The sequence below is a fragment of the Pagrus major genome, chromosome 2 (genome assembly GCF_040436345.1).
Source record: "Pagrus major chromosome 2, Pma_NU_1.0".
Taxonomy (NCBI): domain Eukaryota; kingdom Metazoa; phylum Chordata; class Actinopteri; order Spariformes; family Sparidae; genus Pagrus; species Pagrus major.
The window spans coordinates 28,367,666-28,391,086 of record NC_133216.1 but is presented as its reverse complement, the minus strand read 5'-3'; the positions used below and the strand labels follow the sequence as shown (position 1 = coordinate 28,391,086).

Genomic DNA, 23,421 nt, shown 5'->3' with positions numbered 1-23,421 from the left:
GAATAAGGGAAAACAATACTGATAATACTAACTTGGTTAGTGGAAAGTTCTACTCTTAATCTTATAGAATTAAGGAGCCTGTTATAGAACTGTCAATAGTAACAGTTATCAACTAACTGTGAGAGTCGCTATCAATAACTGATCACTGCACTTGAGTAAGAGTGTTTTGCTCTAACTCAAGTGTGTGTTTGTTGAAAAATTTAGATTTCTTGATTTCATATTGGTTTGTGTCCAAATGATAGAGCTAAATTTTCAATGTATAGGATAACGTTCTCTGGTAATGGTGGATAAATTTACTTCACCAGAAACAGTGGGATAAGATGCAGAAGAATCTTATTTATGGCTGAGCTGTTCACTGAGGATCCAATGTCTCTCAGCGTGTCTGCCGTAACGAACTGACAGGTTGTGTGTGAGCATAATCAACTGACATGACTGAAAGGAGAATGATTACTCACGTAAATATTTATTACACGGTTCATATAGATGTACATTTCTGCTTATTTTCTAAGACTGAATGGGAGCAGCTGTAACACAAGCAATATCCCTTCAGGGATCACTAAAGTATTTCTGATTGTAATTCTGATTATAGCAAGGAGAGTTTTATTCAGAACTTCACTGTGGGTTTTGACCACCAAAATGATGCTCTACAATGATTGGCTTATGTTTGTAGCACCTGCTGTTGTTGGTTGATCTGCGCTCTGATGTCTGGGATTTCAGCTTGAAATTCACATTCATGGCGATTTTACTGTGAATAAACTGACAGCATGAGCTGCAGAGAGTCCAAGATTTAAACAAACAAAATATTCTTACAAGCTTTATAGCTGATAGCTTTATCAAGGATCCACCAATTAATTGTTTAGGTCTGCAACTAAATTACTCAGTTCTGATTGAGTGACAGTGAACTTCTGCAACTGCTGTAACCTGTAAGTCGAATCTGTCAGCCTGATAAACACTTTCTTTGTGTGTAGACAACAGCTGGTGATCAACAGTCTGGATTGTTCCTTTGCGAACAATCTCAGAGTTTGGTTTTATATTATACTTTTCAATTTATTATACACTTTGGACCAAAGGGCAAACGTATTAGATTAACCCCCACTTTGAATCAATTAGTTTTGGTTAAATCAAAGGACTGTATTTAGTTAAGCAGTTTAAATTAGCAGGTTAATTTACAAAGCCTATTTCTCAATTCAACTTTGTAAATGACGCGAACAACAGTGACCTTTGTTGACAAAAAAAAAAAATTCTACTCGCGATTGGCACTTTTAGGTGCTTTAAAGGTTTTATCCTTATTTATGACCTATCAGAGAAGTTTGCATCCCTGTCAAGTCCCATGGGGGTTTTGTGTGGTTTCATCTGGTTGCGATGGATCCACTTAAGCGTCTGCTCTTTCTGGCCTTTGTTTACTTTGAGCTTTTGGGGCAGAAGCTTGCGGGCAAGTCTTCTGGTGTTTTGGTTGGCCTTTCTAGTCAGGGGAGCAGAGGTGTAGTACCAAATCTTGTCCCCCACTTTGACTTTGTCATGGGACACTTTTTGGTCATAGTAGGCTCTGTGGCCCCTTCGTGGGAAGGGAGCTCTGTGAAGCAGGTTTGACAGTTGGGCCTGACAGCAAATTGAGCAGTCTTTGATGTAGTTTGCTACATCTTCCTGCATGTGTGGCCAATAGGCTACTTGTTGGAGTGCCTGGTATGTTGCTTTGGCTTTTCTATGTCCTGCGCATGGAGAGTTATGGGCCTGCATTAGCATCACCCCCCTGTGGCTCTGAGGCACCACGAATGCAGGTGAAGTGAGAGCGTCGGAGACATGTACAAGGAGGCCCTCGACAATGCGCAAGGCAGTGCGTGTGTCATGCAAGTATTTCAAGTCAGGACCGGAGCGTCTCGGTGCTGAAGAGTTGTCAGGAGCATTGGCTACTACCTGAGCTTGAGCGGCAATGCCGATCATTTGGGTGGGAGGGTTGGGAAAAAATTCAGGGTCAAATTGCCTGTGAGTTTTATTAAAGGCACCAGGTTTGGGTTCGAAATGCATTATGTTTCGAGCTATTTTATCTAGGTCCCTGTCGGAGGGGTTTCGCGAATATTGCGCGCTTGGAGGAGGGAGAGGCTGAGAGGAGGGAGACCTTTTATCTCGGTCACGCAGGTCCCTGTCAGTCCGAGACTGGACAACAGGATCTATGGGTGACATAGATCGTGGCGGGGACATGCCTAATTGAGCGTTCCTGTGGAATCTGCTCTCTTTGTTTTCCTCATGAGAGTTTGCACCTGCAGGCGCTTTTGGGAATGAACTATACTCAAAGGAGTGTTTTAATTCCCTTTTAACCTCTTTGAGCTCTGCCTCTTGTTCCATCTGTTCAAGATGGGATTCGTTAACTTGGTCCCTGGCTTCTTTTAGTGCCTGTTGCATGTCATGTAGACATTTCCTTTCTCTTTCTCTGGCCCTGTCCCAAACTTTGAGCTTACTTTTTAGCTCCTTATTTTCCTTGGTTGCTTTTCCAAGGTCTTTGTTAGCATCTTCAAGATGTTTAGTTACTTTTTCAAGTTCATATTCTGTTTTATCTAGCTCTAGTCCTTGGGCATGAAGGACTTGTTTGAGCTCTGAGTTTCCTTCCTTCATTTCAGCCTGTTCCTCTTTTTGTGCTTTAACCTGAGACTCAAGTCGGTTAATGCAGTCTTCTGCTTTAGTTAAGGACTCTTTAGTTTTCTCATGTTGCTTTTTAGGGGTTACTTCAGCTAAAGCATTCTCTAGCAGTTGGTCTCTGCGTTTTTGTTGTGCAGACATCACGATAATCATCTTCCCTAACATTTGCTCTCTGGCTTTTCCTTTCATTTCTTCAGTCAGGGACTGGCGTACTAACGCGGACATTATTTCATGTAGCTCATTAGGGTCGGTCTTCTGGATTTTATCTGCATAATCTGGTAGCAACTCTGTGGTGAGATCCAGTATTACTGAATCTAGATTGTCTAAGGGATTCACTAGGCTCACGGTGTCAGAATCACCGGGCCCTGCCATTGTTTTTAGAAGAAAAAATTCAATTCAAAATTCTATTTACTTTGTTTTATTTATTTATTTTATTTGAGCTTTTTAAATTCTAATTGTTTTCAATTAGAGGTTGGGTTTGCTTGGTTAATTAACTCAATTTGTGAAGCTCAAAAACAGCAGACGTTTTGGATTTCAAAGGATTTGACAGCTAATGTGTTAACAACAATGACTAAAGTATTCGATCTAAATGTGTTTTTCGATTAAAAGTACTTGGATGTGTAGTTAACAGCTTAATTCTTTGACTTGCATGCACGTAGCATATATCAAGATCAAATTCCAAGTAATACAACAAAAATTTCAATTGAATTTGGAATAAAGTTGTCAAATCTGGTTAAAGTTGTCAAATTCGTAATTTACAAATTAATTATTCGATTTACCTGAATAATGAGACACATTAATTCACTGTAGTAGTTATTGCAGTATCACAGTTTACCAATATTACAATTTAGCAAGTACCTGTGTGGGATTTCAGTCTATTAAAGCTGAAAGACAAAATTCAATTAATCAAGTTAGCCAGCAGAATATGCTATTCAAATGTATTTGTTGTTAACAGAATCAGCCACCAGGGGTGTTGTCACAAATTTAATATTCACAGAGTTGGTCATTAGAAGAAGCTATCAAAAGAAATAAAAATATTTTACCGAATCGTCCTACAGAGGGCGCTATCGCAACTTCGGAGGTTTTAACAGAGTCGGCCACCAGGGGCGCTATCGCAGAATTTAATTTTAACAAGGCTACACGAAGAAGAGTCTAGAGGAGGGACTTTTAGCTCCGCCCACTGATATACCCCCCTTGTTTTTCAAGGCTTGGGTCAGTGACGGTTTGGGCTCTGGAGGGTTAATTTCTCAGCAAACAAAGTTACAGCAGTTGAGTTCACTGGTCACACGCAGTGAATCCTGCCACTTTAATTTTTGCACCAACAAGTTTTTCAGCACTTCAGAAAACATTCAACCAGCAACTAGCATTGCATTCATTTACTTGTGTTTTCACAATTTCAACTGATAGAGGTTTCCTGTCCTCCTTTACACAGTCAAATATACTGTCTTCTGAACGAGATTGTTGCCATAGCAACCAATCTTGATACTACACGGGGTAGATCAAATAAACCTCTCACTGTTTGCACAGCTGTTTTCTGTTTAGGTAGCTAATCTAAATCAGAACACACGAGGGTCTGAGCAAGTTACAAATATCTCCGGAACATCGCGGTAGATATAGACTTCATCTCAGAATGAATCTCTAAGCTTTGGCACAGCGCAACAGCTTATGATTCATCAAACCGGTTAATTTAAGAAGTGTGCAGCGACACTTATGCATGCAAATAAATCACAGACCTGGTACAACGCAGGATCTGTTCACGAAACATTAACGCACGGCGGCGCTGAACAATTTTAACTCACAGATCTGGTAATTACAGCGCAGAATCTGTACATGAAGCATTAACGCACGGCGGCGTTTAACAACTCTTTAAATCATGGATCTGGTACAACGCAGCATCTACACATTAATTTCCAACATGCAGCGATGTTGAACGCTCTTTATCACACACGGATCTGGTTACAACGCAGCATCCGTACACATTAATTTCATATTAAGCAGCGAAATCAAATCTCAGCGAAGTTTTATGCTCACACACAATTCAAGGTATATGCAGTAGAGAATATAAGGTTAAGTATCGCACTAATCACTCGGTGGACAGCCAAACAACATTAAACAGCTTTGGGTTTTTGATTATTAAAACCGATGTTTGTCTGTAGGAATCAATTTAATGCAGAGAACTGTGGTTTTAGGTGGCCTCGCACGGACGGCACCATAATAATATGTAGGAGATACACTAATAATAAACACTCGTTAATGGGGCACCACCTCCGTTATTTTGTCTATTTGAATAATCCGGAGGTAATTAATCAAATTCGACTGGACAAGTTTAACTTGTATCAATTTTAATCAATTTCAGATCAATTTATTCATCTCATATATGAAGCAGTGAGATTCTACACATATCCATCGGTTCTCCACATTAAAAACAAACCTGCACAGACAAGGACATGCGGTTAAATATGTTTATTGACTAAATAATTCAGGTTGAATAAATGAAATGGCAATTTAAATGAATAACACAGGTAACAGGAAATGTGAAATAACTAAGTAATGGGTTATTAGTGGAATATAGGCTGATGGTGAGATCATGGGTTAGGTTGAAGCATTTAAATATTACGGTAGTAATTTTTAATACTAACGAGACCCTAACCGAATTTCTCTTAAGCTAAAAGATCAGAACCAGAGCCATAAACCATCTCATGTATCATGTGTGAATCCAGCTGTTGTGAGTGATGGAGAGCCTACTTTCTCAGCCGAGTTGCGGGCCGCGGCAGCGGATTCCCTCGGGTGATTTGCAACTCTAGCTGGCGGTCCGATGGCCGGGGTCAGCTCGTCCGGTATCAGTCGGTTGGGCACCTCGGTCCGTTGTCTTAGGAAGAGGGCAGCTGGTCCCGTACCGATCCGGTGCAGATCTTGGCTTAATGCCCAGCGGGATGATACCGCTAGCGAGCGCTGGGGGCTTGTCACAGAGTCTGTCTTTCGTTGGAAAACCGCTTGCACGGTCTCGGACACAGCAAGTTGCTGTGTCGTGATGATGATTGTGATAAAGATGTTCTTCTTCGTTTCTTCGAGTGGTTTTCAGGCTCTGACTTTGTAAACTAGATTTAACTTCTTGAATAAAATAACTGAGGAGGATACGTTGATCAGGCAGATCTTCCGTTGTTAGTTAATGCAAGGTAATCTAAATTAAGTTTACTTCTTCAAAAGCGAGTTACGATACTTAACGGTATAAAACAAATTAAAACAGAACTTCGTTCTGGTACAAACTTAATAAAAGAAGCTAATCAATACTGCGAAAAATATAAAGTGAGAAAAATCAACGCGTGAGCACTTCTGATGAGATCGCTGTCTTGGAGCGTGTTTCAAAGTAAAGTAAAGAGCTTCAAAATAAGTTACAAAAGAAAAACTTAAACAAAACTTTTAAAAACAAAACAAAAACTAAACTAAACCTAAACCTGTAAACAAAACTAAACAAAACTAAAAACTGAAAACAAAACTTTAAAAACTACAAAACAACTGACTCGAGAGACGTGATCTCTCCGTTTTTATTATTCGTAAATCGAGGCGTGTCTAGGCGGGGCTTACCGGCTTTTATCTCCAAGATTTAGTGGAGGTGTTAAGATTCACAGACACTCACTAAACTAAACCGTGCTTCACCTTCTCAGTTTCTCACCATGGCTCAATAGATATACGTTGTCTATCATGACAAGGATTATGACGTGATTAAACATTAATTATACATATTCAGCTTAATACTTGTTAAAACAAAGACATATCAGAGTCATTTACTGGTTATAACCATGAACATATTAAACAGAATATTTCTCGTCCAACTGTATCAGGACTCACCACTGGAGGGCACTGTGGTTCCACCAAACCCAGGACAGATTAAACATTAAAACCTGATCTTAGTCAATCTTAATCGTAGAGAAACGGGAGAAAGACCAGTTTTATGAACTTCTCTTACTGTTTCTTAATGTGTTAGAAATAAGATTGTGAGATACTGACTTAATGGTTAATTAGAAATGGTCTGAAATCTGGAAGAATACAGAGACCATTTGGTTTGGAATGTGAGCAGATAAGGTACCAGGCATAAGTCGTAAATTAAAAAAGACAGAGTAACAGCATAGAAAAACACGTCAGAAGGTGTCCGATGTCCACTCTGTGAATGTTTGTGGATCAGAAGTCATAGAGACAGAGAGAGAAATAGGTAGAAAGTGATCAGGCGTGTTACTTAATCTGCAAATGTAAAGACATTGTATTAACACATTCTGAAGACATTCGTTCGTCCTTCCTGGTGAACTGACACAGGTAACTTCATGACCTGTGTGAGGAGGTTCTGGTCAAAGGGGAAAGAGAGTTCAGAAATGGGAGTTTAGTTGTAAATTAATTAAACTGTCCTCATTTGAAGTCTTTATGGTCCAGGAAACACTATCCTCTCTGCCAGGAGATAAGATGGTCAGCCTGGAAGGCGCCTCCTTCCTGTAAATAATCTTCATCCAGATGAGAAGAATTAACAAGAACAACAGGCCTCAATTTAATGCAGAGGCGATGGACAGAGGTTCCTACACTCTCATTCATCTTCCACTGTAGCTGGGCCCTGAACTCTCCTCACAAACACCGACACATCCTCTGGCAAATGCAGCTGCTCTTTTGTTCTCCTTTGAAAGACTTTTTTAATTCCTTTAACATCGGAAGAAAGAGAGCTCTTACCTGCATACAAACTTTTTCATGTCACTGACCCACATACCATGCAAAAAAGGGATAAAGACGTACGTCTACGGATAGACACACACAAGACTACATCTGCATGAACATTGCAAAAATGTGTCCACTGTGACTTCATTTCTCTCTCAAACACTGCTGCAATTATACTGCAACTTCTTTTATCTGTCTGTACACAGTGATACAGTTTGGATATACTAGAGCAAGCTGTACGTGCTGCAGTGGTTTGCAGTTTTTCACTTGTCAACTCTTACAGATGACAGTACTCACAGTTACTTACAGTAACTCCTGCAGATGAATAAGACATATGTACAACCCAGGTTCCAACAAAGTTGGGATGCTGTGTAAAACATAAATAAACAGTGTGATCATTCGCTAATCCTTTTTGAAACAAACTCAATTGAAAACAGTACAAAGACAATATATTTAATGTTTTACCTGATCAACTTCATTGATTTTTGTAAATAACTGCTTATTCTGAATTTGATGCCAGCAATATGTTTCAAACAAGTTTGGACAGGGGCAGCAAAAGAAAGTTGTGGAATGCTCCAAAGAGACCGGTTTCGAACATTCCACAGGTAAACAGGTTCATTGGTAACAGGTGATAGTTTCATGATTGGGTTTGAAAGAAGCGTCCTCAAAAGGCTCAGTCATTCACAAGCAAGGATTGGGTGAGGTTCACTACATTGTGAAACACATGATTTTATAAAGTATATTAGTACATGGGCTCAGGGACACTTAAATAAAACACCATCTTCATTTTTTAAAGTAATGCTGACTTTAAACCTGCATTAACTGTTTTTGGTCTTCTTCCAGTTTAAAATAATTGGTAGATTGCAAAGCTATGCTTTCAAAGCATTCCTCGACACTATTCGGCGGGTAGTGTCCAGCGGATTTATCAAAGCTTTTTCACAGAAGAATGAGTTGATGATCACTGAGTGAACCAACAGTAAAGCTGCTGGCTGTAAAAACAAAGCAGCGCACTGAAAAGATATTAAACGCTCCACAGAGCTGAGGGAAACTGCAGAGATGAGTGATAATTCTCTGTGGATTCAACACTGCAAGCGACTCTTTTCACATTACATATGGTAATGGGATTCATTGTTAATAAAAAATCTAAATTACGAAAAACTGACACAATCTGACATTGAGTCTTTGTCTTAGTTCACCAGCACCACCTCCATTGTCAGATTGTGTGGCCGTTTGTCAAGACCAAAGATATTTTTTCCAACACCTCATGCCAATTTTCCCGATTTAGATTTTCCACCAGGCTTGTTTGTTGCTGGGATCGTGTAAACCTGGTGAGCAGGACTGGTCAGGCCACACACACAAACACACACACACACACACACACACACACACACCCTGCTCCACTACAGTGCACCAGAAACTGGACTACTGCCACTCTAATACACACACACACACACACACACACACGTAGTTACAACATATTCTCTCACTCACACTCTGTCTCCTTCTTTCACACACATACACACAGTGACATAAGCCTCTCTGTGTTGGCAGCCACTTTCACGCTCTACGGAGAGACACTGCAGGATTAACTTGAAGGAATGTGTGTGTTAGCAGAAGTCAGTCTATCAATGGGACAACCCCACCTGCATTCTAGTTTTCAGTATGCGTCCTACACACACACCCACCCACACACACACTGTTGTGCTCTACTATAACTTGCTTACATACACACTAAAACACACCAAACACTCACTTCACACATTGGGACATGCTCACTTTGTGTACTAACGCGTGTGCTGACATTCACGCAGTGTGTCCAGTCACCCTTTCTAACACTCTCACCGGGCTACAAGGAGAGAGTTGACAAAAATAAAAGGAGTCAGCACAACTGGCAGCTCCCTGATGGAACGGACACAAACTGATGATGTAAGCCTAAGAGACAAGGAGAAGTATAATGTATAGTAATGACTTCCCAACCCAACCCAACCCAACCCACTGCTCGTCAGCTCACAATTAAATTTTAAATCAATAATTAATACATAAATAAATGTAAGGATTACAGAATGTTTCTGTGGCCAGTTTCAAACAGCTCTGAAAATATCACCTATAGAGCTGGTAAAATGGTTAAAAGAATCTATGAAATGACTGATGTGAAAACAGGAACTTTTTTAGATGCTTTTGACTTCATAATAGTCAGCATGTTTGAATCATCATCGTCATCATATCATGGATCAGAAAGATGGGGGCATGAGATGAGAAGTTATGTAAATAGTAAGATATAAAAGAGAAAAGAAAAAAGGAAGGGAACAGAGGAGGAACGGAGAAAAATCGCTCAGTCACGGTGGCACTAGCCAGGAGCAAAACCTTACTGTGCAAATTAACCTTGAGAGTCTGCATTGCAGGGAGCGAGCGAGAGAATGGAGGGGGAGCAGGCGGGAGGGATGGGGTGAAAAAGACAGAAGAAGAAGAGACAAAGACAGAGGGCAGAGAGGAACATTAAAAGAGGGGACAGTGTGAATAGGAGGAAGGGGGTAATGAATGGAGGGAAAAAGACGGGGTGAGTGAGTAAAAAGATAGAGGAGACAGGAAAGCTGCGGGTGAGCGGCGCTCTGTCAGGAACGAACCATCTGTACATGTGGAGGAGACGAGTTAAGGGTAACGACTGTGGGCGCATACAGGAGCTGCAGAGTCAAACATCACATTTACACCTGGTGTCAACAGTGTTGTTTGCAGTGTTCCAGGTGTTTGCATTCACACCTGGAACTAATAGGTGCTCTCTTTATCTTGATTCCAAGATAATGTTGAACCTCAACATTCAAAACGAAGTGATAACTCTGTATGGACTTTACCAAGAGGGCTTGACGTGCATCATGACACAGCAGGAAGACATGTAGTCAGGTAAACTTACAACTTATTGGGCAGTTTTTTTCTCTTAAAGGGACAGTTCTGTGGCTGTGAGGAAGCTTTGTCAGGACTGAGGGAAAAAAAACCTGATGATGTCATTATCTCAGCATGAGGCTTGAAGACAACAGATATGTAACAGAAAGCACTTACAAACTGTCGATGTAGTGTTAAAGATGCCATGGAGTTGCATGATGAGTAGTGTAGGATCCAGTGTTTTAAGAAGCATGAAACATCCCAGGAAGTAAAGGTCAAGATATCTCAGTCTCTAATGCTTCAGTTTTCATCTTTATTTTTCTGATAGACAGTTTTTAGCATTTTCTGTCTTTAAGAGATCATTTGACAGTGAAGACAAAGAAAGTGACAGAGAACGGTAAGACGTGCAGTTGAGGTCCCTGGCCAAAATCAAACTGGGGAGGTGGTGGTGATGTGTCATGGCCATATAAGGCCTTTAAGCTGCTATACGGCATTTTTGAATGCGCAGAGAGCAGGATCCCCTGTTTGCTGTTACAGCTGGCAATTATCGCTGCGCCTTTATGTGGTGACGTAGAGTGGACGGAGCCAATTGCTAAGGTTTCCCCATTCATTTTAAGGGTTAGGGTAGAGGGTAGTCCATTTTGACCGCAGGTGGTTTTGCAAAAAAAAAAACACAGCCAGCTGCAGCGGAAATGTTGAAGCTGACTCAACTTTTGGAGAAAAGCAGCTTGACGTCACGATCTGGTGGCCAAGCATATAAGCTGGCGATCAGACTACGACTGAAGCCACAGTGAAGTGTAAAGTAATTTGTTGTGTGTATTCACCCAGTTTGGCATTGTGCACCAGTTTAAAACACATCCGTGGATGCCGACGATCACTGTAGGAGGGCCGTGGTAAATGAGGTCACACTGTACAGACTGCATTCACACCTTTCTCAATCATAGTGTGACTCAGACAACCTTCAGATGTTGTCCGATTGCAGTGCGTTAATTTATACATTGCACTACCACGCAGGTAAGCTTAATGTGCTTAACAGTTAATAATTGAAAACATTAAACAAATAAGATACAAAAACATACATAAATATTCCTTACAATTAAATAACATTCAGCCATCCATACAATGCCCACACATACAGTTTGGAAGTCTTTCTCCCGAGTTGTCCAAAGTGATAAGATATCCAAATGCACGCTAACAGTCGGTTTAAAATGGGTAAGAAAGTATATTTCTGCCTGCAACCAACAAGCATAATTATCTTTTTGATATCAGTTGAAAACTATTTCCAAAGCTGTAAATGGTCTGGTTAAATGCAAAGCTCTTTTATCATGTTGAGTCCATGTGAATGAACAAAATAGTTAGATGTGTAGTTAATCATAGGAGACAGAATAACCCATTTTAAATGCATTACTTTAATGTATAATACTTGAAAATAAACACTTGAAAAACACATGTTAATGTGGAAGTTCTCCTTAACTTAACTATAATTCAGAAACACGTAAGGTTTATGTATAGTCTGTATTCATTTAATGTAATCAGGCATTAATTAAAGTTCTTTAATCTATACACGTTGTACACATTATACACTCATCAACTTTGCATTCAATTTGACACTTGACACTGAATGTATTAATCCAATTAGATGAAACATTTACATCTGATTAAAATACATGTGACTTTTACAGCTGTTTTCTAGTCACAGTTTTAGGCTTTCTTCTTTTTTACTGAATGTGTGATCTTTCATCAATATATTGCATATCTTCATAAATTCTATTGCCCCCGGGATGTGAGTCATCTCTTCAGTGAATTCGTTGTCAGTGACCTATGGCCTTCAAACACTCCCTTTCAGCTTGAACTTTGAGTTTAGCAAAGCGGGGTGATTGTTTCCTGTAACATTTATGTCATAAACAAGTTGCACAAACAAACAACTTAAGCCTTACCGGCAGCGAAGCGTGCCTCCTGTTCTCCCTCAGTGAGGTCAGAGTATGAGTTGAAGTCTGACTCCAGAGCTGCTGGAGTGTCGATAGGCTTACACCAGCCTTTCCACTCAATCAGATGGGCCACTCTGCCCTGAGCCATTGCTGTAGGCTTCGTCACATGGTCCTTCACTACCTGGGAAATACCTACACAGACAAACACAGGGGTTGTGCTACAGTTTTATTTTCATGAGCCAGCATGCTTTTACAGTATGTACAAATACGCATGTTGAACATCAGCTGTATTCATTAACTTTCATATGTTTAATGTCGTACTCACCATGCAGAGAGGATCGCGCTAATGCAGCAATCTCTTGAATGGTCAGAGCTCTTCTTGATTTTGGTAACATTTCAACGGTGTCATCAACATTCACCTGAAAGGACGAGAAAAAAAAAGGTGTGACTCAAGGGAAAAACCTGTGCAGAAGCTCAGCTCAGCATAAATGTGAACCAGCCTTTCAATACACCCTGCTATGACTCACAGGAAAACCCAGTGTTGTCTTTTCATGGAGGAGAGACTCCTGTGTTCACATTACTTCAACAACTTCAGTGTACTTCAAGGCCTTAGAAAGTGAAGGTTCTCTCTTTACACAGCAAACTATGATTTTAATGAGTCACAAGCTGTATGCCAGCAACCACACATGGGCACTAGGCCAGTATGATATGAGGAAAATATGTCAGTATTGCAATGATGCTTTGTCTTGTGATAAATAGAATAAATATTTAAGAGTGCATATTAGCAATACAGCTCCTTTTAGGTACACTGCTATAACAGACCCAAAACATTGTTGTACTGTTACAATGATTGACCGGCTGATTGACTTTTAAAGGGATAGTTCGGGTATTTTGACGTGGGGTTTGTATGAGGTATTTATCCCTCATCAGTGTATTGCACCTGCAGTAGATGACCGTCAGCTGTCCGCCTGTGTGGAGAAGCAGCATGTAGTGGCAGCAGGAAGCAGAGCATTGTGCTGCTGTAAACGGTGGGACTGGCTAAAATACGTCTTGCTGCTGGTAGGGTTCACAGCAGTACAATGCCCTGCTTCCTGCTGGCACTGCACGCTGCTTCTCCACACAGGATTAAATGATCTAAGTTAAGCATGCTGTGTAGACAATCAAAGTAATTGTTCAGTATTTTGGGAAATACATTTACTCTCACTTTTATCGTTTGAGTTACATGAAAACAATAACATGTTTTATTTTGTTTGTTTAATCTGCCAAAAATGAGAGTGTCAAAATGATGTGGGATTACAACATGTGCCAGTCTATTGCTTTGCTGGGTGGAGTGACTTCCTGGAGGCTTCTTGTCACCGGGAAGTTGCTAGGCATCCAGCAGAGATTACAGCTCCTTTAATGTTCCTAAAAAGCTGAACTATCCCTTAAACAATTAAGACCTAACATCTGTACAATTGATGGTTGCTGTGTTCACGTCTGGTTTGCTAGTTGGTAGTTGGTGGTTTGGTAGTTGTAGCCACATGAATTGAAGTGGCTTGTTAAATAACTAGGACTACTAGTTTGTTCTCATGCTATAACTCAGAGTATTTTTGCTGTATCTATGGCTTCAGAGGAGCAGTGATAGAAAGAAGTATATCTCTGGTTCTACATTGGCTATTGTATATTTGTACATAACATACAGTCAATTTCTCCATGGACCTCTCCAGAGGTGCCACATGTGGCTTTTAGGAGATTTCATTTTTGCAACTGCAAATATGCAAGTAATTGCATGGAAAAACATTGTGAAAGGAAACTAGAAAAGCTCTGTTTCCAGACGGTTAGGTTAGTAATTTCCCGCAGTGAGGTTAACAGAACCAGACAGTAGACAAAAGATGAACCCCCTCCTCCCCGTCATCAAATCTGTCTGCTCTGTAAAGTCAAACCACAGAGGGAGTATCGGGTGTTGACAATTTCTTTTGTCTGCTAACTCTTTTTATAGCCCTACCTGTACTCACGTGGGAAGCGGGCACGTCAACAGCAAAGGCCACATGCCGAGTTGACGCTATCATGTTGTTCCTCAGTATGGGTCAACACACCTGGCTGACTGAGCAGCTTGATAACGGTTTTAGGCAGGCTCAGTATATCTCAACAAGTGCAGCTTGATTCCAGCCCTGTGGCGACTGACCGCAGCTCACTGGAGCTCAAGTTTCATTGAGAGAAACAACGCTGAGTTACTTGACTTAGACAACTGCACCACTCGTGAACATAATAAACATTTTGATCTTTGCGTTAATTTGAAGTTAAATCTTCCTTTTTTTTCCCTCCATTCATTAATGAGTCAACACTCAACACAGAACACTTCTGATTTGCAGCAAATTAAAAAAACACCAGGCAGCACGGTGAAGCATCCAGGAAGCATCACCCTGACCTTGTCCTGTCAATTCCACTTAATAGCAACCAAATTCCAGCCGAATAACAAACGACAAAATTCTCCATCACAAAGGCCCTGTAAGAGCTAAGGGGGATCCCGAGCTCGTGATGGTATCAGCGGCTGCCGCGAGGCGTGATAATCCTCTTGTGCCACAGAGCAGCTCACAGATCAGAGGGAGGATAATCTGGAGATAATGTGACATATACCCCCGAGGAGGGTTAGAAAGATACATTGTGTTGGTCTTTAAATGAAAAATCAGATGGATGTTAGGACAGTAAATGTTGTCCACACACAGCTGGACATGTTTGATTTGTTTTCAAATCATCGCCCAGAGTAATCGTTTCAGTGTGGCGTGGAGGATTTTATACATCTTCAGGGATATCCAACTCAGACACTCCTGTCTCGCCCTGTCTAATGACCCTAAAGTTGATTTTATTACTGTTTTTCCCTGAGGTGTATCCCAGGACGATGTGAACGCTGTTTCAGAGACAAGAATACTGTTTAGAAAGACAACTAGTCATTTTGGAGGCACTTAACGGTCCAGTTCAAGCATTACATATCAGTGTCAGCTTTTAGAAAATTGGGTCCAGCCGTACGCTTGAACGTCACCTTGCTACACAGCTCCAGTTAACAGCACCGCCGGCTCTGCTCCCCTCCCCCCTCCGCTCCCCCACTGCCCTACTGAACAACAGAGCGAACACAGAGGAAGACATGAGCAGCACTCAGAGCAGACCGAGCGCTTCAATTAGACTGCTGCGCCGCATCCTTTCCATCACACGCTCCAACGACGTGCAGCGCATACATATGCACATTTACACAAAAAAATCTAAAATACGGACCAAAGACCGAGCTGAATTTTAACATTTATAACCCTTAGGTTCAAAGCTTAACCTCATACAGGAACATACTACATCACTCACGAGACTCGTGTATAGTTACTCTCAGAGGAATAGCAGTACAAACACACACATAATGTCAGGACAAGGTCTAAATCTTCACGGTCTGGTGAACACAGACAGTCAAGAATTGGTCGTGATGCTGCTCAGGTGCAATCTTTGCTTTTATATTATGGTTAATTGTCATTTTTGTGAGTCAGTGCAGGCAGAATAGTGTGGCTTCGAGACATCCCAGAGAGAAAGCATGGCAGATTCTTCGACACAACCTGAATGTTAGGATCCGAGAACAGGCAGAGTGCAGGCTGACACGAAACTGACCTCACTGTCTCCCTACCTGCGTCACCTGCACACACGCATGCACACACACATGAATACACACACACACACACACACACACACACACACACACACACACACACACACACAAAAGAACACCTCAATGATTTTAGGATCATGATTTGTTGAAATACATTTTCAAAATGTTTATGTTAAAGTCCCCTCCAGTCAAAAATTTGTTATTTTTCTTGTTCCTACAATTGAATGTTGAGCTTCAATGTGGAGAATGAACAGAATTTTACACTAAGTTCATTTTCACATTCATTGCTCAAGTGTACATTTTCTCTGTGCTCATTCAATGTCTTACTTCAAGAGCAGGACCATGAGCATGATTTGTGACATCATAAAGATTTTTGGATGGAATCTGGAATTTGAATTTTGAACTTGAAGCCTCCAGGACACATACAGTATACTGAGAACGTACTGTACAGTGAAATAGGAGACATCTTGCGTCCAGCAGTTAAACTTGTGAAACGATGGTAGTTTAGCTGTGGTAGTACTGTCTCTCTGCAAACCTGTGTCAGAAACACATTGTAGAATGTTTGTGTACGCCGTAATACATGTGTAGATGGATTCTTTAATAACTTTCATTCTTAGTTATATCAGTCACATCTATGGTATGATTAAGCCTGAAAAACAAATATTAGTGGTTCAGCAAACCCTTTTTGTGGAGATACAGTTATCACACATTGCCACAAGTTTCCAAGACATTCGTATTGATTGCTCTATTTTGGGGCAAATAATATTAAAAATTTGATATGAAGTTATATCAGCAGAAATCTGATTTGTGCCGTTGTACCGGCTGATTGAGTCAAATACCTTTTTCTTATTGTTGTTATTCTTAAATGTCAACTGCAAAAAATACAATGGTTCAGCCTGTTGCTTCAGTTTATTTTTGCTCAGTAGCCCAATCCCTCAATCACACACACACACACACACACACACACACACACACACACACACACGTGGTAGTCATTATACAAAATTACATGAGAAGTCATTAATGGCTTCGGTGGAACGCACTGCCGTGATATTTGCTTCCCTGGTGGAAAATAACCTGAGCATCCTTCGTCTCTGCTTTGCCACGTCTCTGCCTGACTGTGCGTCGCCTCTCTCTCTCTCTCTCCCTTTTATTTCTCTCTCGCTCTACCTCTCAACTTTTTCCACAATGGGAACATTTCTATGGCAACTGGTCACCATGGAACAATTCCTCCTGGTGTACCTGCGTGCCTGATTCACTGATGTCACACACTCTGAACGCCAATCGGCCGCCACGACAGCCACATGAAAGACTCCGGCACGTGCAACGCTCCTTTCATTTACTGTAGATGCTGCAGAGATGAGGCCTCTGCATCCTCATAGCCAAATGTAATCCCTTTGGTAGCGTGAAATATCAAAGGGGAAAAATGCCATATATCCATTTAAACAAATGAACTTACTTGACTTTCATGACTTGAATTATTTCCTCACACAAAATCTGACCAGATATAGCTAACATGTGTCTTCCCTGAAGTGTAACGCATAAGACAGTCCCTGCTCTGTAGAAGGGATGTGATTAGATCATCAGCCTAGCCAACCTGTCTCGCACAGTACCCAGTATTCAATAACAGACCAGCCCATGAAGAGAGAGAGGCTGCATTTCATAATGGATCACTTAGGCGCTGCTAATCGTCGCCTGGCTGGCTCACTGCGACACATCCCATTCACACCCAGATGGTGCGCACCGATGGATAAAAGAGGCAAGGTGGATTCATCATCCTCATTAATCATCCTCATCATCATCATCTCTGAACCGATTCTAAGCATCCGACGAACTTTAGTTCCACATCCTTGGTTTAAAAAGCCCAGGCTGTAGTTTGCCTTAAGGTCCAGCATTTCTGGACAAATACAGTAGGTTATTAAATGTAGCACTGAATAGATTTTAACGCAGCAGAACCCATTTTCTTATGGAGCCACCACCCTTACAAAGTGTCCTCCAAACCCCTTCTTTTCTAACTTATATCTTATCTTATTCAGTGCTACATCAAAGGGCCTGACCTGTGTTTGTCATATGAAACCCCACAATGAAGTGGTCAGAAACTCTGGTGCAACCAGTGGACAGAGATAAGGCTTTTCTCTGGTCTTTTGAAGCTCAAACAAACATTCAAGGGAGCCATTAGAAATGCAGCATCTCAGCCATGCACACATGGTCCAACTGTGCAATCACTCCAGCCGTTGAATAGTAATCTGTTAAGCGGACATTTTGTGATATATTTTGTCCAGAGGCAAGAAGCGTCACTGACATTCCTTTTTGAAATCTCAAATGAATTGCTAATCAGGCCAAATGACTTGCAAATAATTAGAAGGCAACTGGTTAACAGTAATGAAAACTAAAACGGAGAAAGAAAACATATTAAAGATATGGATGACGTGATTAATGAGGTAATTATTAAACCAGGAGGGGTTTAGATAATAATTATCTGCTTAATGTGGCCAATTACTGAGAGACTCCCATCTTTGATTAGGTGTATCTGGTTGGTGCCTCACTAGGTCATGATACACTAGGTTGGGGTAGCTTGGCTTGAATCAGGTGAAGTGTACAGAACATCCCATAGCTTGTTGTGTGGTTAAATACAAATGTCTATGGAGTGCTGGGTTCTTGGAAGTGAAGTGAGTCTGTAAAAGCTTTTAGCCCACATTTAATTTAATGCAAAAATGTCCCCTCTACATGAGTGGGCCTGTTCTCTTAAACGGCACCTGCATGCTTCCACTAAATGTAATGCGTCATTACCTTCAACTGAATGGTCACTATCCACTATAAATCACTGAGGGGTATCATATATGAGCTGGTCTCTCGAGGAGGGGACAGTGCACGGGGTGTTTGTGGAGCTATAGGAAACAAACTGGACAAATCATTGAAAAAAAGAGATTGTTAAGGGCACCTGGCTGAAGTCCAGTGCGCCCAAAGGTGCAGTCAGAATCAGTCTGCGCGCCAAGCAGGTCCGCGTGCTCCCCAAAAGCGCGAGGTCAGACAGGGAGCTTGCCGCGCTCCAGTCCACGCGCAACGAACCGTCGACCGCCACTGTCAGGAGGGAGAGAGCCACGTGAAGATTACAGCAGGTGAACAAGTCGTAAAACTCATAGAAGCCCCGCACTCCAAATGAAATAAGTCAAATGAATATTATGATAACAACGCTTATAAATAAAACGGCATTGTTCATAATATCTGTTTGAATTAGTGGGGCAAGAATGACCGACTGTGAGCTTTAAGGATTGAGATAATCCTTAACGTGTTGTTTTATGGTCAAAGTTGCAGTCACCATGCCAACCCATGCCTCCACGGGCATCCACTGAGGGGCGATGACCATATAAGGGGATGTGATGTTGCCGTATCTCACTGCAGTTCTGCCAAAAGGAAAGCCACATCCAAACACCTACTTAAATAGACAATGTCCCAAAGTGTAAACGTAGGCCTACCAGCCAATTCCTGTCCTGTCAAAAGACACATGGGCTGCGAATACAAATAAAGAGGGTTTTGAAGGCAACCGTGAAGCAGAGGCTCGTGTTAAATGTGAATAGAGAACTCCAAAAATAGTTCAATGTTGTTTGAAGATTTAATGTTAAATTGCTCTTGTGTTGTAGGACTTTAAAGGCGTCTTCAGGCTTGTACCACGCACTTTCACAAAGCGTTTTTATTCACACTGCCTTCTTTTTATTATGTATGGTACAAGTCTAAATGTTGAGCTCAGCGTTCACAGAAGCCTTTGTTGCAGCGTACTCCGCAGAGACTACTTGTAGTGAGATAACATTGGGTGGGGGGGGTGGGGGTGGTATGTGTGAGAGGGGGGGTACTTCCATGCACTTTAAAGCCATGCCATGTCATGCAGGTCAGGCCCCTCGCAGCAGCCCAAGCCTCTTTGATATTTTATGAAGTCGGTTGCGCGTCGTCGGAGGGAGAGAAGCAGTGGGACACGTAAAAAGCAGAGAATAAGGGACATGCCTGTGATGGCATTATGACATTTTTACCTCCCTGATGTTTTAATGCACATTCTCTGACGTGAACAGGCCACGTCATCAACAACAGAGCAGAGGCACGCTGCGGGACGAGCGGCGCTACACGGAGCGCAAATGTCACCAAGCAGCCTCCTGGCTGCAGACGTCACACACCAGCCTACAGATGTAGGACTGCTCGGTTGACTACATGAGTTTAACCTTTCTGCCAGCTGCCCTCGTCATGACCTGACAGGCTCGTGGACCATGAGGCGCTTATAGACCTGCTCCTGTTGATTTTCAGCACCTGGACAGCTCCCCTGCGCCACATGCCGAGGCGCGCTCTCTCTCTCTCTCTCTCTCTCTCTCTCTCTCTCTCTCTCTCTCCACACACACACACACGTGCAGTCCTGCGCGTGCTCGCCACTCTTCAAATCAGTTCTGCAAAACGAGATTAAGAGGTGGGCCTCTAAATGTCAGTGCCTGGCTCCTCTTTCCGGCCCTCCACTGCAGGGAGGCGTTTCCAGTTACTGTCTGTGAAAAGAGCGACTCGCTCGATTAGTCGCCAGCACCCATCTCAAATATTGAGTCCAATATCAAGACCGATCACTCACCCCCAGGTCAAAGACCTGCCGTTTAGCACGCCGAGCTCAAGTTGCCCACCAGCAGAATTCAATATGTGCCGTTTAATTGGGTGTGATGAGATCAGATGCCCGGGGTGCATTGTGTCGCTGAATCTAGGCCACCTTGCTCAATGAAAGTATTGTTGAGAGGAGTGAAAGATGCGCACGTGTTGTGTATCAGACTGATGTCCAGAATGTGACAGTCATCCGAGCCCGGTACATGTGGGCTGCGGCAGCCCCGCTAACCCGGAGGGGATTCACGGTGACACGTCAGCGACTAATTGTCAGAAAAATGCTCACATTTCGCACGGACCTCCAGCCTTTGTTGAGGGCTTTGTTGGGCGGCTTTACTGCCCTTTACAGCGACACGCATCAGCCTTTTTTTTTAGATTTTAAACGACAACATAAAGGCTCTGCATTCAAGTCTGCGATGCAGCGGCCGTGAGCGAGACCAGTGGATGCAGTTCAAATGGCACGGCTGCAGGCTGTAGATCAAAACGGAATAAACACATCTGAGGGAATAAATTGATTTGATTGAGCTCAGAAACACGAGGCACACGTGACCACAGCGGGCGCGATCGAACTCGGAGGTTTGTCCTCTTCGCTTGGAGGACCAGACCGAAACTTGTGGCGGCGTCCATGTGAGGCCCCGCGGTCCTCCTCCATCTGTGGCAACTCTGTCCATTTGTTCGACGTCTTTTTATCTTAATTGATCTCCTTCCCCCTGTCTGTGATCTTTTCTGGAGCGGAGCTGCAGCTCCCAGAAAAAAAGTGTGTCCTCTCCCCTCAAACCAAATGAGACTTTCAGTCTTTCTTCGTTTTATTTTGATATATTTTTTCTCTCGTAGATATTTATTTATTTTGACTCAGATCTCTCTCACTCACACAAACACTCCTTCTCTCTCTCTGTAGTTCCCGTTGTCGTGGAAACTGCAGATAGGGAGACCTCGGCCGTGCATCTCTCTCTCTCTCTCTCTCTCTCTCTCTCTCTCTCTCTCTCTCTCTCTCTCTCTCTCACTCACTCACTCTCTCTGGTATCTGTCGGGCTCTCTCGGAGACTTAGGAGCGAATCAACACAATTAGGTCAAGACCAGCGGCAGCAGTGTGATGTCACACACGTATACAGGCTGAACGCGAGTCAAACAGGTGGCTGCCATTGACCTACTGTATATTACACTCTTGATAAATGTGCACGGTAGCTTTATGTGGGATTTATGAGTCTAGGGCATGTCCTTACGCACTCCGCTACAAGGAGACAGGCACAAGGCGCCATAATCATCAAGTGACTGAGGCGACAGATTACATAACCAATTAGAGTCGGAGAGGGGGGATCTGTACGCGCGGATATGACGGATAGATCACAGTTTGAAAGGCTGTAACAGTTACATCAGCGAGCGCACCGTGTCTGTTTGTGCGTGAGAGGTGGAGATGGATGGATGTAGGGCACGTTTTTGATTTATGGGGGGGCTACAGAGGAGACCCGGTCAAATAAATAACACGATGTGGGGAGATCTGGGGGAGACACGCGTCAGAGGTCGGGGTAGCACATAGAGGACGGGGGCCCTCGGCGACATTTAGCCGCCAGCGGAGCGCCGGGGAGACACGTACGGCAAAGGTGTAAACAAGCGTGAGAGCACATAGATGCTGGCAACAGGGAGCTTGTTTCTTGGCAACGAGCATGATGATGTATTGCTGCATGTGCGCGCCTGTAAGCACCGATGGAGTCCGTTGCGGCTGCGAACTAATCCGTGTATTTTACTTTAACACCAGGAAGAAGTGGATCCCCCAAATTCTTCGAAATAACGAGTTATACACCTGAAGACTTCCGTCGGTCGCATGCGCAAGGATACGAGCAAAAAAAGGGTGTCCTACCTTGCAACTAAACTGGGTCAGCGCGGTCAGAACCATCGTGTCCGGTCGGGTCTCCTCGTCACCAATATACGAGCTGTTTAATAACAGCGTATCCCTCAATGGTGTCAAGAGCACCTCTGTCTTCTCTGCCTCTGACTGGCGTGCCTCGCCAAAAAAGCTTCTTGCAACTCTCGTAGCATCGCGATGTTTAGGCTGCAAGATACCAGCCTCTCAAGCTCTTCCCCACCAACCCCAACTAAAAATGCACCCCTGCGCGCGCACACACACACACACACACGCACACGCACACACACCATTTAACCTCTAACAGACTGACATTTAAAAATCCCCCGTTATCTAAAAACGCGTTGTTCTGCTACATGTAAGGCTCCTTATTCATATGCATATGACTCAGCAGCGCTATCATATGTCTCGCATCTCCGGCACAGCATGCTGTGCACTACAAGCACCCTGATTCACTCCCAGCCTCTGCACCCGCGAAAGGCTGCAGCAAAAAAACAAATGCGAAAATATTTCAGGCTCCCCTCCGGCGTGCAGTGATGAGAGCAGATTTAAAACAACTCTTACCAACTGGCGCTTTGGAGCTGATACAGCCCATACTCGCAGCTGCATGTAGAGCCTCTTAGGAGAGCAAGCTATCAATTTTTTTTTCTTTCCCTAATTTCCTTGTGTAAGAGACGCAGAGCGTACCTCACTGATCGAAAGCCTCTGTCACTCTCCTCATCTACGGAGGCTCCGCTGGGTTCCGGTACGCGCTGCTGTGCTCACACCGCCGGAGTGACGCCGAGGGCGGGGGGAAGTCCAGCCATCACTTCTGCTCCGTGTTTTCTTCTGTTTTGTTTTTTGATTTGCTTCAGATCCATACACATGCACAATGTTTGTTCAGCTTTGTTGTTTATATTTTAGTAGCTTTCAGTTTGGAGTCTCTTGGGTGAGCCTCAGCTCTACGTCACCGGTTGAAGGGTCGGGTCCTGCGGTTCAGCACCACAGAGGACGGACAGCGCTCTGTGAGGCGGCGGCAGCATGGGTTTCTCTCCCGGCTTGGCGGCTGCAGACGCTGGGGTTTCCCCCTCTCGGTTTACTGCCGGTCAAGTCCACGCCACACACCAGCACGGAACCCCGCTGCTGTGCGCTCTGTGCGCTCTGTGTGTGCTCTCGCCTTCGCCCGGTCAGGTAGT

The 23,421-nt window shown here is 43.0% G+C and overlaps 1 protein-coding gene across 1 annotated transcript in view; it reads right to left on the bottom strand.

Moving 5' to 3' along the window:
• The window catches only part of fam131ab (family with sequence similarity 131 member Ab), a 30,066-nt gene extending 7,787 nt beyond the window's left edge, over nucleotides 1-22,279 (bottom strand). Inside the window, exons 1-3 of the mRNA XM_073480147.1 lie at nucleotides 22,244-22,279; nucleotides 12,463-12,556; nucleotides 12,147-12,329 (exon numbers count right to left, since the gene is read on the bottom strand). Of these exons, the coding sequence (XP_073336248.1) occupies nucleotides 12,147-12,329; nucleotides 12,463-12,556; nucleotides 22,244-22,279 (313 nt within the window). The remainder of the gene's footprint in view (nucleotides 1-12,146; nucleotides 12,330-12,462; nucleotides 12,557-22,243) is intronic.
• Between the last annotated feature and the right edge of the window lie 1,142 nt (nucleotides 22,280-23,421).